This window comes from Hirundo rustica, chromosome 16 (assembly GCF_015227805.2).
Source record: "Hirundo rustica isolate bHirRus1 chromosome 16, bHirRus1.pri.v3, whole genome shotgun sequence".
Taxonomy (NCBI): Eukaryota; Metazoa; Chordata; class Aves; order Passeriformes; family Hirundinidae; genus Hirundo; species Hirundo rustica.
The window spans coordinates 13445168-13459235 of NC_053465.1; the positions used below are offsets into that span (position 1 = coordinate 13445168).

General features: G+C 48.6%; 2 protein-coding genes across 3 annotated transcripts in view; one reads left to right on the top strand and one right to left on the bottom strand.

The window, feature by feature from the left end:
- Window positions 1-162: 162 nt before the first annotated feature.
- On the top strand, window positions 163-6084 carry EIF6 (eukaryotic translation initiation factor 6). The gene is made up of 6 exons (XM_040079698.2): window positions 163-457; window positions 547-632; window positions 1385-1560; window positions 2736-2912; window positions 3474-3655; window positions 4774-6084. Exons 1-6 carry the CDS (start codon window positions 351-353, stop codon window positions 4781-4783), a joined length of 738 nt encoding a protein of 245 aa, XP_039935632.1. The 5' UTR covers window positions 163-350; the 3' UTR covers window positions 4784-6084.
- A 1655-nt stretch (window positions 6085-7739) lies between these two features.
- Window positions 7740-14068, bottom strand: part of MMP24 (matrix metallopeptidase 24) — a 41955-nt gene continuing 35626 nt past the window's right edge. For both annotated transcript variants that reach the window (XM_040079692.2, XM_040079693.2), the window contains 3 exons: window positions 12759-12897; window positions 11584-11850; window positions 7740-10290 (listed from right to left, as the gene is read on the bottom strand). In XM_040079692.2, the coding sequence (XP_039935626.2) occupies window positions 9953-10290; window positions 11584-11850; window positions 12759-12897 (744 nt within the window). In that variant the 3' untranslated portion in view covers window positions 7740-9952. The remainder of the gene's footprint in view (window positions 10291-11583; window positions 11851-12758; window positions 12898-14068) is intronic.

A 14068-nucleotide genomic window follows, 5' to 3' on the forward strand; every position in this document is an offset into this window, starting at 1 on the left:
TCGCGCTGGGTCTCTCCGCGGGCCCCGGGCAGGTCCCGCTCCCGCTCCCCAGCATGGCGGCGCGCCCTGAGCGCTCACACCTCCCGGCCGCTTGGGGGCGCTGTCCGCAAGAAGTGCGCTCGGCGCCGCTCTGCCCCGCGCGCGCTCCGCCGGAAGCGGAAGCGGCCGCGCCTCGTGGTTCCGGCGGAGGCGCTCGGAGCCGCCGCGGCCTGTTCCTGTTCCCATTCGCACTTCAGCCTCATTCTCGGCCCTGACACCCCTCCTCCCCTCCCCTCAGTCCCCGTTATCGGCCCATTCTTGGTCCCGTGCCGGCTTCCTTCCCGGCCCCCGTTCGCATTCCCGTTCCTGCCATGGCGGTCCGCGCGAGCTTCGAGAACAACAACGAGCTGGGCTGTTTCGCCAAGCTCACCAACGCTTATTGCCTCGTGGCCATCGGCGGCTCCGAGAACTTCTACAGGTGAGGAGGGCCCGACCCGGCCCGGCCCGGCCCGACCCGGCCCTGCCCGCGGCCCCGCGGGGCCCTGACGCGGCGCTTTCTCCTTGCAGCGTCTTCGAAGGGGAGCTCTTCGGGACCATTCCAGTGGTTCACGCCTCCATCGCTGGCTGCCGCATCATCGGCAGGATGTGTGTGGGTACGTGAGGCGGAGGGAGGCTCGGGGGGGACGGGGGAAGGTCGCGGGTTAGGTCGGAACCGCGTCGGGGGTAGAGGCGTGCCGGGGAGCCCCTGGGGCAGCGCCCCTCGCCCTCGAGGGTTGTTTTAATGCCTCGAGTGCGTGAGGAGGAGAAAGGATGATCTCAAGGGTCTTTTCCAACCCGGCTGATTCCGTGAAGGACGTGGGGTAACAGAGACTCTCCCGGGAGCCAGGGTCGGGGTTGTGTTGGCACTCGGGGCCAGGAAAGCTCCGGTGCTCCTCGGTGCCGGCCCGGGGAGGGGGAGGCATTACCGAATGTGAAAGTCGGGGAAAAGCCTTTCACTGACTCTGCCTGGTAGGTCAGACCAGCTTCTTGCGTATTTGTTCCTTCAGCCATTCAGTCATGCTGCCACAGGCACACAAACAGTAGCACCGAGCCTTTTGTAGGGCAAATGGCATCTGCACAGAGAGTTCCTTGTCAGGTGTCTCACTGAGAGCCTCGGGCCTCCTTTAGTCCTGTTGGAGGAGAGAAGGGAGTAAAGAAAGAGCCATTCACCCACACTTTGTGCTCCAGCCTGTTTTTTCTTTTCCTGGGGTGCTGGTTATTTTTCCATCTTCTGGGCTGAATTCTGGGCTTGGAAGGAACGCACGGAGCAAGAGCAGCTCAAGCCGTGTGTGAACAGGAGGGGGGTGCTAACACACCCTGTGGAAACATTCTTTTCAGTCTATTCTGTTTCTTTTTGTCATTTTAGGGAACAGACATGGGCTGCTGGTCCCGAGCAGCACGACAGACCAAGAGCTGCAGCACATCCGCAACAGCCTCCCGGATTCCGTGCGGATCCAGCGCGTGGAGGAGCGGCTGTCGGCTCTGGGCAACGTCACCACCTGCAATGACTACGTGGCTCTGGTTCACCCAGATCTGGACAGGGTACAGGGCTCTGGGACACTTTGACATTCAGAGTGGTCCTGGGAAATGCTGCCCATGCTGGGGCTGGAATTGTTCCCTCTGGCTCAGCTGTGGTGAATGTGCTTTGGAGAAGGGAAGGAGTTGGGGGTCCTGTGTATCATGGGAGAGGACGAGGGAGAGCAGCTCCCCACTGACAGAGGGCAGGGCTGCATGGGATACTGGGAAGGAATTCTTCCCTGTGAGGGTGGTGAGGCCGTGGCACAGGTTTCCCGGAGAAGTTCCAAGCCCTGGAAGTGCTCAAGGCCAGGTTGGATGGGGCTTGGAGCAACCTGGTCTGGTGAAAAGTGTCCCTGCCCATGGTAGGGGGTAGAATGAGATGAGTTTTAGGGTTCCTTCACCCCAAACCATTCTGTGATTCATTGATCACTGGGTGCTGTTTGCTTTGGGTACATAAAATTGAGTGAATTAGAGTGTGCACAGGTCTAATAAGGAGTGTAAGGAGGAGTGCAGTGAAGACCACTGAAGGAGTTAGAATCTACAGCTGAGTGAGCCAGTAGCTGAAAGAGACCATGGACGTGCATCATTACAGGGGTCTGAAATAAAAATAGAATATTCTTGTATGTGACCTTAAAATAAGGGCAGAGGAGACAAAGTCACTCCTGTTTTATGTCTGAGAGCTGGTACCTTAACAGCATTGAAAGATATGCTGTGTGGTTGCAGGTCCTGGCAGTGTTTGCTTCCAGCTTGTGCTAAGGGTGATGAGGAAATGTGACTTGGTGGCAGGAATGCAAAGGGAAAAATAAGGGCATGGGAGAAGGCTTTGCAGATATGTTTTAAATAGTATAAAAAGTAAAGGCCAGTGAGAGATAAATCAAAATAATTCACTGAAACCTGGAGAGAAAGAAAGTTGTTAAGAGAAATGAGAAATATAAGACCATTTTGTCCCAGTGGTTTGGGAGCAAAGAGGACTGGTTTGCTAAGAATTAATACAAGTGATGTACTCCCAACGGAGAGGGGGGATTTGGGCATGAGGCTGTGTTCAGTGGCACAGGAATATGGGAACACGTGGAGTGTGGAGCTTGGCTGTGTGTATTATCGTGGCTGCGTTCCCATTTGCAGGCTGTGTGCAGGAATAGCTTGATTTCCCACTCCACGATACCATTTATCTGAAGGCTTTATCCTCCTTCTATTTGCAGGAGACAGAAGAGATCCTGGCAGATGTACTGAAGGTGGAGGTGTTCAGGCAAACAGTAGCAGACCAGGTGCTGGTTGGAAGTTACTGTGTTTTTAGTAACCAAGGAGGAATCGTGCACCCCAAAACTTCAATCGATGACCAGGATGAGCTGTCTTCTTTGCTGCAGGTCCCGCTTGTGGTAAGGCATTTGTGGAGTGTTTGCTCCTCCCATCCCCTCCCCACTCCATTGCAATGTTTCTCCACCTCAGGGGCTCCCTGATACTGTTTTTCTGTGAAGTGTTTCTGAGTGGGAGGTGAGGAGAGAACTTGAACCAAGTCTTCCAGACAGTTGTGTGTCTTTCCTGAGTCTGAATAAGCTGCTCAGTGCTTTTAGTTGCCTTCCGAAATGTTGCGCTGCTGGGATTGTGCACATTGTGCAGATACAGAATGTGAGGCTGTTTGTGGTTTGGCTGAAGCCAGTGTTCAAAAAGATTAAGTAAGAAACTCCTGTAGGCTTAGTTGGATGTGTGAATGCTGTAATCCTTCCTGCTTATTGGATTCTCTTTCACTGAATACCACACCGGTTTCTCACCAGAGAGTAAAGGCTGTTCATTAATCATTTTATCTGGCACCTTCAGAACTTTGCTGGTGGCAGAGCTCCTCTCTCCAGCGGTGTGAGCTGAGCAACCCAGCAAAGAGCTGTGCCAGGGCTGTGTGGGAGCAGTGCCAGCTCCTGCTCACGGCTGCTGTGTCCCGGCAGGCGGGGACGGTGAACCGCGGCAGCGAGGTGATCGCAGCGGGGATGGTGGTCAACGACTGGTGTGCCTTCTGCGGGCTGGACACCACCAGCACTGAGCTCTCTGTCATCGAGAGCATCTTCAGGCTCAACGAGGCTCAGCCAAGCACCATCGCCACCCACATGAGGGATTCCCTGATTGACAGGTAGGGAGGATCCTCCTCTGGGCAGAACCTTGGTCGAAACAGGCAAGATTTTATTATAAAAGCAGCTGGTTTGTTTGCTTTAATTATCGTTTTTTCACTTCCTCTCCCCTTTTCTTGGTTACTGGCAGCAGTTGCTCATTGTGTTATGAAATGTTCCTTTGCAGTGAGAATCCTTTTTGTGAGAACTAACATCTGTTTCAGCTGGCAGGTTTTCTTTCCTAAATGTTCAATGCTCAGCTATGACACCAATGGGTTTTTTAAAAAAAACAAATCGTATTTTAGAAGTTAAAATACCAGTGACTTTGCTTGCCATCTTGGCTTTTGATCACTGTAGTTATTCAACTGTTATTTTCAGATGCTTGCTGAAACCATTTCTGGAGCCGAAAATACTGTGGATCTTGTCAGCTGCTGCTGCCTTAAACCTCTTATATTTAAAACTGCTGACTTGAATTTTTTTAAGTCTTTTTGTTAAAGACTTTGTCCAAGTTATTTTTTAATGTGAGGCAGGGGTTGTTTTCTGTCTGGAACGGTAACGATAGGGGACCTTCCCCATTCGTTAATGTATGGAAATGTTTTTCATAAGCAAATGTTTTTACATTTGGGCATAAACACAGATGAATGTCCTATGGGAACTGGTTTTGGGCCTTGAGTTACAAGCCTGAGGACCACTGATGTGGTGCTGAAAGTGTGTTCCTGAACTACCTGAGCGTTGTAACTTGGTTGCTGAATTCTCAGCCATAATCTGGGAATTGTTTATGGCATAAGGAATTCCTTCAGTGGAGAACCCTTTAAAAAATTCTTTGCCCTGTTACAGTTTGGATACAAAGTCTTGATGTCTCTGAGCATATCAGCTGTAATTAAACATGCACTGAGCTGTCAGTCATTACCTGGGCCAGCCTGAATGTGCATTTTGCCTTTGCCAGCCTGGGAGGTTTGTTCCTGTGGCTGGCTGTTAGCAGCCACGACGTCTTGCTTCCCTCTTTCCATAGGTCCTTTCCTATGAAGGGAAATTTATTCTGGGCTTTTGTAGTGGGAAGCAGGTGCAGACTGAAGCTGGTGTTTTGAAATGCCTTCTGCACTCTGGCACAACTAAACCTTCTTTCTGTTTTGTCTTTTAGCCTCACATGAGTAATGTTGGTTCCTGCTTCCCAGAAAGCTCCAAGGAGTGAAGTGTTGAGCTGCACTTTGGATCATAGACATCCAGAACGTCTGATGATGATTCTGCAGGCCTGGCCCAAGGGAAAGGCTAAAAAACCAAATTTTTGTCGTCTTTTGTAAACTGGTACCACAAAAACTGACAAATAACGTGCATAAGATACAAATAAGGAATGTGCTCTATCCCTTTGCTCAGTTCTTCAGCTCTGCTTTCTGGTTTTGTGATGCCAACAGAGCCCCTCAAATTACCCCACAATATTTACTCTTGTGGCTCTTGAATGTTGATCACTAGAGATTATTTTGCCTTAAGTCTTGCACCAGTGTCCTGCTGCACAGCAGTTTGGTTTGGCACTACATGTGCTGCCCTCTCTGTCCACACTCCTGTTCGAGTGGTGTTTCAGCTCTAGGTACATGTAAGACCCCTTTGTGTGTCCAGTACCAAAAATACAGTAGTTTACTTGCCACAAAACAACTCAAAAGTCATCACCTGCTCTTTTACCCTGACTTGCAGCTGTTCCCATGGGATGGTGATTCTGAAGTGATCAGACTGGAGTTTTTCAGTGTCAATCCAAGGGCTTTTAACCACACCAGTGTGGGAATCCCTGGAGCAATATTTGACCTGGTGTCACCTGTGCTGCTTCTGAGGCACCTGCAGGAGAAGGCCCAAAAGGCACTCTCTTGCCTGTGGGCTTAATTTGTCCTGCAGGAGTTCACCTTCTACAATGGGAAACTCTCAGAAATCAGAAAATCCCAATAGATTTGGACCACCTTATCTGGATTTACCTTGGAGACAAAGGTTAAATAACACGGTTCTAAGCACTCAGTCAGAGGCTACAGATTTGGGAGCTTCCTCACAAAGAGCTCTGCCTGTGCCAGATGGAAAGCAGCTGTAGGTGCTACTTTCAGGCAGAAGACTGTAATTTCTTTCTACACAGCTGTTGCTCAGTGATAGCTCATTTCAGTTGCTTTCCTGCTTGCCCATTAAGGGTGCACTGAAGGCATAGAAGTGCCTCCATTTCCCATCCTGAGTATAAGAGGAAGCTCTCACTTGTCTCCACAGAGCTGCCTTGCTCTCAGCTGGGTTCTCTTGGGGAATGATGACCTGAGGGCTGTATGGGCCTCTTTTCAGCCCAGGGCCTTCGGGCTTTGTAGAAAATTGAGTAAATTTCCATTTTGTTTTACTGTCTGGATGTTCAGGAAGGGCTTTGTAAGATTTGGCTGATAAAAGGTTACTCCTTAAAGTTCAAAATAAAGATTGCCATGATCATCTGTGATCATCTGCATTAAATTTTGGGTCTCAAACTCCAAAAGAAGCTGGGGAACGGAGGGGTGAAATTCTTGTGCTGCTGCCCATTGCTTGCCCTGAGATCCTGCCCTGCAGTGCCAGAGCTGGCAGGAGCAGGGTGGTGAGGAGGAGGCTGAGCACAGCACTGTGCCTCAGCAAGGGTGAAATGACAGCTCAGGTGGCAGGTTCCAGAAGGGCAGAGTTCCAGGTGACAGGCTCTTGGCATGACAGCCTGGGGCACAAGCACAGTGCAGCCCTTGACTGACCCTTTTCATGTGCTTTCATCTCCAAGGCAGCACAGCATGTGTGGTGATGATGCCAAAATGTGTTAAGGAATAGCCAGTAAAATTGAATTTTACTGAACCAGAGCTGAGTTCCCACAGGTTCTTGGGATCCTTAAAAATGAAATTGCTGAGCTACAAAGGTGTGGGTTACACAGCACAGCTAAAGCCACCTGGCACCTTTGCCATCAGGCAGTGGAAGGCAACATGTGAGGAAGGGTTGCAAGAATGATTAGAGGAACTAAAGGAGTGCTGGACAAATAGGTGATACTATGAGGAGAGCTTGATTCTAGCCCTGGGGTGAATGTAACAGGAGGGAGAAATGAAAGGCTCATAACTCTGGGTTCAGTGAGGTCTTGGGGTGTGTAGCTGTGTGTTTTAATGGCCAAAAACCTGTCAGAATCCTTTACAGAGGTTTCTAAACAGCATGAGATTGGAGATCTTGAGATTTAATGACTTGTAAGTTAGGAATAATTAACCTATCTTAGTGGAGGACCAGCTTTTGTGAATGTAGTGATCAAATATCGTAGCAAATGTCTAAACTTCTTGTGACAATGAGCCTGAATGGTAATGAAACTATTCAAAGTAATCAAAAACTGGAAAAGAAACCCCAAAACGAATAGGATATTGAGTGCAGTATAGTGAGTGTGGCTGGCAGCTCGTCCAGGGTGTTCCAAGGTCCCTGGGCTGTCCAAACCCCCGTGGTGCAGGGGGTTTGGACAGGAATACACAACAGCCTTTTGCTTGTTAGAGTTGAATTGGCACTGCTGATCCCTGCTCCCCTGTGGGAACAATGTGTCCAGCATTTCTGGACAGGAGCTGGAACACAGCCCTTGCCCTCAGAGAGCTTTGGCCAGGCTGATGGGCAGCGAGTCCAGTGCTTCTGTAGCACAGCACAGGATCCCAGCAAAGAGCTCAGGGGTGGGAACTGTCCCTTACACAAAAATACGTTTGTGCCTGGATCCAAGTTACCCCAGGAGTGCCCAGAGGCTGATCTTCGCAAAACAGAGGTGATAACGAATGGGACTGTACTGGAGGAAAACTGGCTACAGAGGGCTGATCTCACCCCCTGGAAGCTCCCATATGTAACACCTGCCCCAGGGGCCAGGTACAGGGCAGGTAGAAAAGGCCCTGGGGTATTTCTGTGGCTCTGTGGATCAGCAGCTGAGGCTGGGTTTTGGCAGCCCAGGGCAGCAGCTTGCCTTGCTGCAGCCACCCCAGGCACAAGGGCTCAGCCTCCTGCCCACCCGGGCACTGCGCCAACTGAACAGCTCGTTCCTTGGGCAGGTCAAAAACCTACCTTTGGGGCAGGGAGGAGAAAATACAAACAAAGCCAGACATCGCTCTCCGTTGTAAATTTTTTTTTTTTTTTTTAATATATATAATTTTTTTTTTTTTTTAATGATGGCTGTTGGAAGTTGCTCAAAGGTTTGGGCTGTCGCAGTCCCGGCGAGATGGCAGCGTACAGATGAGACCGAGGTGCCACGTGGCCGTGTGGCGTCCGTGGTGTGTCCCACCACACCTCTGGGACACAGAGCAACGCGGAGTAGCGTGGGGGTGTCTGATCAGTAGCTCTGATTTTGTTTGGTCCTTCGCACTCCTTCACTCATCATGAGACGTTAGCACGTTTTGTCACTACAGTTCAAAGTTTTGCATCTACGAGCTTCTCACTTACTTTGTAATATGTTGGTAATAGTTTATGTTTAAACACAATAAACAGCTTGGCTATGGAAATCAGTTATGAAGGACAAAATACAGTTTGAGACCACACGTTAATGCAGTCATAGTGGGCTTCACCAGACGAATCTATATGTCTATCCTGCTTCACCAGAGCAATATTTGAGCACTAATTAGCAATCCATAATTCTAACGATCTCTCTGCTGCTTTGTTCCTTATTGTAATTAGGAATACTTTATGTTTGTTGTCCTTGGGGATGTTTTTCAGAGCTGACATTTCAAAGCTGTACTTTTTGTACACTAAGTGGACATTCTGTGCATTGCACTTCCATTGCACTCAATGAAATTCAGTTATAGGCAGAGGGTTTAGGTTAATCACCTGTTCCCCATGGTGAGCGGGCAAAGCAATTCCTGTGCTGACATGGATGGCACTTCTGTACAGTGCTGGACTTCACCCTTACACTGCACTGCAAAAGACTCTTCCACTCTTATTCAACATGGTAAAAATATCAGCATCAACATGAAAATCAAAAGTTTGTGGTTAGGGCACAATGTCCTGAATCACTCACAACTGTAAGAGGGACAAGCAGAAGCTAATGTTTTAGGAAGAGACCTGTGGAAAGTCACTAGCTGAGAGTTAAGGTATTTTTCTTGCCTTTACCTGATTTTTATGGCTCTGTCAAACGTGGTAAACTCATTCTACTGTGTGGCATGCTTCCTTTGGTCCTTGCCAAATATTTTCCTGTGAAGAAGTGAGCGAAACAAACCCCCAGATCCTGAAGGCATAAAATGTTTGTAACATCTGCAGGGGTTGGATTTAGTTTTATAAACAGGCCTAATTCTTACTGTACCTTGATTATTTCAGCAAAATGTAATGACGACCTCACTCCAAACAAACATTCCCATTCTCCTGAAACCCAACATATAAATTCCACAATCTAGTTACACATGCCACAGAACAACAACTCATCTTTTCCCAGCATCTTAACGGGCAGAGTGCAGTCTGTCTATACACATTCCTGGTATTTCAGTAACCATTGGTTCCTGGGTTCTTGCTGGCGGGAGCTTAAGCCAGCTTAAATGACATTTAAATATTTCTTTCAAGATCGGCTCCCAAAACAAAAACCATGATTTTTTTTTTCTTTTCTTTTTTTTTTTTTTTTTTTTTTTTTTTTATTTTTTTTTACCCAATTACTTTGTCTTCAGATTGTCCCAGTCTAGGGCTTGCCAGGTTTGGTGCTTCTTGAGCTTCTGCTCCACACTCCGGTACCTCTTTGAGTGCTCAGTGGTTCCTCGTGCACTGTGCTGAGTGGCAGCATTGCTTAGTTATGAATGTACAAAACATCTGACCAGCAGGTATTGGAAAATTGTATCCAGGTAGATCCCTGGATTTTTTAATAAACTAAGAAGATTTTTTAGAATGATTCAGCATCAGAATGTCTTCTGCTTATGACACTGAAATTGTTCTTGTTCATAGATTTCATGATCTTGATTCATTTATGAGACAGCTATTAAAAAAATGGTTCTGTTCAGAGGTGGTTTAGCTACACTGGAGAATGCTGGGTTTAACAGGGAGCACTGGTGCAGGGAACTGAAGGAAGTTTCCCAGATCAGTTGAAACCTGTCTCGAAGACTCTGGTGCTGGCAGAGCGAGCCGGTGGATGGCACCACAACCGGCAGGTGACCAAAGCAGTACAAAGGAAAGAGGCTCCACACTGCCAAGGCTGCCTGCCTGTATTTTTTTCCGGTTTTCCTGCTTATTTCCATCCCAGGGTGTCCAAAACTTGTAGGTCACTGAAGTAGTTTTGTTTGGTAGGCTTTTCAATGCATTTTTTCCTCTTTTTTTGCATGTCCATAGTCCTCATCAGCTCAATGAGTTGAAATGTGCAGCAAGCTGTGTCATACCCATTCCTGGACAGGTCTTTTGTAGTACACAACATTTTGCTGCACCTCTTTGTTTTTAAACTGGAAGATTGTGTATACCAGGACCAGGATACACAGAGACAGGATGCAGGGGATCACCACTGCAATGGCATTGACAGTGCTGGGCATGTCATTTATTGTCACCATGATATCCACGTCGTCGTGCGGGAGGCGCCGGTCCTTGCTCCGCTCAACATCCTTCTGGTTACAGCCCATCCAGTCCTTGAGGATCGACCTGGGGTAGCCTGGCTCCACACTCAGCCTCTGGTTATCAAACTTCCAGTACTCCTTCCCTTTGTAAAAGTAGGTGTAAACTAGGAGACAAAACAGAGAATATTTCTCACTATTTTCAGTTAATGAGCTGTGCTTGTGGAAGGACATTAAAGGAGCCTGGACAACCTGAAGATGGCCACTGCCTAAGTCAATAAAACACATTTATCCAGAGCATTCCCAAGCCATTGGAAAGTGAAGGTGGTTTTGGTGCTGGAATTTAAAGGAGAAGCCGTAACCCTGGCTAATGTATTCAACATTGCCCATGGAGTACCATTCCCCTTGGCCAAGACAAGCTGGGAATTAAAAAAGAACACCCTACTAGCTTTAAAGGAAGGGTTCTGCAGTGAACCCTTTTCTGCAGTGAATTTTTTTACTAAAGCATCTGTAAATATGGGCTTGTCATTACCAAGTGATTAACATCATCTGCAGGGTGCCAGCGTGTGCCTGGGTGTGAGTGTTCGGAAGAACACCAGGTTTCTGTTCATTCAGCCTGAGGGAGCAAATGTTGAGTAAGATGAGTCCTTTTGCCACAGAGTCCCAAAGAGTTGGCCTGTGTTAAGGAGCACTATCGTCCTTCTGCTTATAAAAGGGTGATGCTTCAAACGTTGCTTGAAGCACCTCTCTCTCCCCAGATGACCCATTTTTTTTATGACTCTCAAGTTACTAGAAAAAAAGGAACAGGAGAAGGGAGCTGTGGTGAAAAGTGTCGGTCTCCTGCACTGTTCCCCAGCTTGGTTGGCTCTCACTGCCATCCTCCAGCTTGGCCCAGCCTTACAGCCCTCCTCTCACACCACAGCTCAAGATTTGAACACAGCCTCAGTGGCACAAGTCCCTTCTTGTTGGCTCTTTCCCTAACTGGAGGAGGAGGAAATCTTCAAATCAGAGAAAGAAATGTGCTGAAAGGAGCCTCTGGAGCTCCAAGCCCCTACTCAGAACAAAAGTTCAAGGCTAACTGCTAACATCAGACAGGCTGGAACCTTTAGCAGTGAGCCAGAGGTCACAACAGGTAAATTAGGAGGAAATCTAAGTTCCAGCATCCCCAGAACAAGGGCCCAGGCAAAGCTGAGTAGGGTGTCTATTGCAGCAAAAAAGTCCCACTCCCACAGAGCTGGATTGTCACAATGTGGGTTAGCAGCTGAGGAGGTGTGTGGGTTGGGATGAAGGTCAGGAAGGATCTCAGACTGCTGCTGCTCACAAAACCCAGGTGACCCCGGGGCTTCTAAGACTTGATTCCTGGATCAGAAAATACTCAAACACTCCACATCCAACCACCCAGCTCCCAGCACAGTCCAGCTCTTCCCAGTCTAACAGGTGTAAAGACTGCAGACACATACAGCCTTCCTTGCTGATGAAAGCCCCCTGAGGAGCCTGAGGGATTCCTCTCCACACGGTGATGGGTTTTGGGTAGCCTGGGTCCGTTGCTCTCTTGTCTTCGTTGTACCTCCAGTACCTGTCCCCTTTGAAGAAGTAGGTTTTGCCCACGGGCTCCCAGCGCAGCGCAGTGTCGATGCCCTCCCGGGGCAGGCAGCTCCCCAGCTCCACCAGGCTGTGAGGGTAGCCTGGCTCTGCCGTCACTTCCTTAAAAACCCAGTACTTATCTCCTAGAGGTGAGTGGGGACACAAACAACAAACAGATTGGCTCGTTAGGAGTTGGATCCATACGAACCTAAACCAACCGCAGTGAACCACAGCATGATGAGGGCTTCCAGGCTTAATGGTAATCTGTGAAAAAGCTGCTCCTCCACTTCATTTTGAATCTGAAACCTTATTTCATCTGCTGTTCCTCAGCTCTTGTTTTGGGAGAGCTGTTGAACAGCCCTTTCCCATTTACCTTCTCATGCCAGTCATGACTTCAAAGACTTGTCTCATCCCATCTGCCATCCTTTGCTCAGGCTGAGGTGTTGATCAGCCCAAGCTTTTCAGACATTTCTGTTGCCTTTCTCTGAGCCTCTCAAATTTTAGTACAGTTTAGAAAGCTGAGGTACCGCAGCTGCAGACACAAATCCAGAAGCCCATGCTTTTGTACTGGCCGTGATTTTCAGCCATCCTTCCTTGCTCACAACTCACTCTCAAGTTACAGGATCCTCTTCAGGCACTGTCACCATACAAGGAGCTAAAGTGGGCCCCAGCACAAGGTTGGTAATTTTGTCTCTTTAGGAGACAATTGTCCAGAAATGAGGTTTGGTAGTGCCCTGCACCTGTAGAGGCCTCAATGCCCTGTCAAAAGATGTTCAAGAAAATAAGCAGGAGACTGACATTCCCTGGGAAATAGGAGCTGTTTCTTGTTATCACATGAAAGCCAACTTCCCCATATTGATATTAACTCTATACAGAGATTGTCCTGGCAAGGCCAGCCTACACTAAACTGTATTTTAAGGATCAGTGGCTGCTTGAAGTGCCCCCTTGGAAAAGGGCAAGGGTGCAGCAAACCTGTTTTCACCATTTTCATGCCATAAAAGCAGCCTGAGGTGAGGCAGGAGTGGTTGGCTCATACTGAACTGTACTGTACCTTTGAAGAAAACGAATTTGCCATCAGAGCGCTCATAGGCTGCGTCGATCTTTGCAGGGAGGCCCTTCCAGAACTGCTCAATCTGCATGGGGTACCCCTCCTGCACCCGGTTGTTGCGCAGACGCCAGAACCAGCGATCCTGGGGAAACCAGAAGCCTCTTGAGACAGTACTTTTGTCTTAGAGTCACACCTGGCTGGCTCCAGCATCCAACACTGCTAATCCTTGCCTAGGCCCCACAACCATTACAGACACAAGTCCTGCTTCAGGTGACAGCTCCAACCCAGCCCAACACTGTCTCCAGTGTGGGAAGTGCTGTGGGGGGGCGATGGCAGCCCAAAGGGGGAGATGTTGATTGATGGTGCTGTGAAAAAGGGAGGAAAGAAGGAGAGGGAAAAGGAGCAGGGGGGAAGCGAGTCCACAGCTGTAAGCATTGTGTCCTCTCCATGTCTTGTCACTGAGTTGTCACGCTTGTCCTAGTTCAGTTGAAGCTCAGCTCTCGGAGCCCAGGAGAGCCAGACAGCCTGAACAGCTGGTGACTGTGTGAAACACACAAGGTTTAAAGGCACAAATGAGTTTTATGAAATATCCCTTTAGATATTTGATCGTTAGTTAAAGCTGCAGTGGATGCTCAGGGATGAGCACGAGCAGGACAGAACCTTTGAGACTTCTCCCAGATACAATCCCAACCTTCAACTATTTTCATTTCAGGAATCGACTGCAACATAACCTTCAATAATGTACCTTTCCACACTTCACACCCATTGGGCAGAGTGTAAGCTACTGGTATTTTGGGAATGGGATCATGGATGTCCATATTCAAGGTACTCTAATGGGTCATTGAGCAAAAGGCTGTAGTTTACAAGAAAGGTTGACTTAAACTCTCCAGGTAGGCTGAGTGATCCCAAAGCCCCAGTTCCATGCATGTCACCTCTGAGACAATGAGAATTGCTCCCAGAGCAGCTGTGGCTGCCCCATCACTGAAAGTGTTTCAGGCCAGCTTGGATGGGGCTTGGTCTAGTGGAAGGTATCCCTGTCCATGGCAGGGGTGGAACAAGGTGGTCTTTAAGGTCCCTCCCAACCCAACACAACCCACTCTAGGAATCTGTGGTTTCCCATGGTACTGGTATTGCTTCCTGGCTTTACAGGTGGCTCCTCTCAGGTTTTGCGGCATCTGAATTCTCTACCAATGCACCCAGTTCACATTTGGGAGCACAGGATGTCTGGGCATTTTGTAAATCCCATCAGGCACGGTTTCCAAATATTACAGAGCCAATCTGTTCACGCTTCCTTTCAATATTGCTCAGTCTTC

What these genes read in the sequence shown, in the direction of transcription:
- EIF6 (XM_040079698.2), top strand. Translation starts at nt 351, where the DNA reads ATGGCGGTCCGCGCGAGCTTCGAGAACAACAACGAGCTGGGCTGTTTC. An exon ending in TTCACCCAGATCTGGACAGG is followed by an intron (nt 1,561 to 2,735) that starts GTACAGGGCTCT and finishes TTCTATTTGCAG; the next exon opens with GAGACAGAAGAGATCCTGGC. An exon ending in TGCTGCAGGTCCCGCTTGTG is followed by an intron (nt 2,913 to 3,473) that starts GTAAGGCATTTG and finishes GTGTCCCGGCAG; the next exon opens with GCGGGGACGGTGAACCGCGG.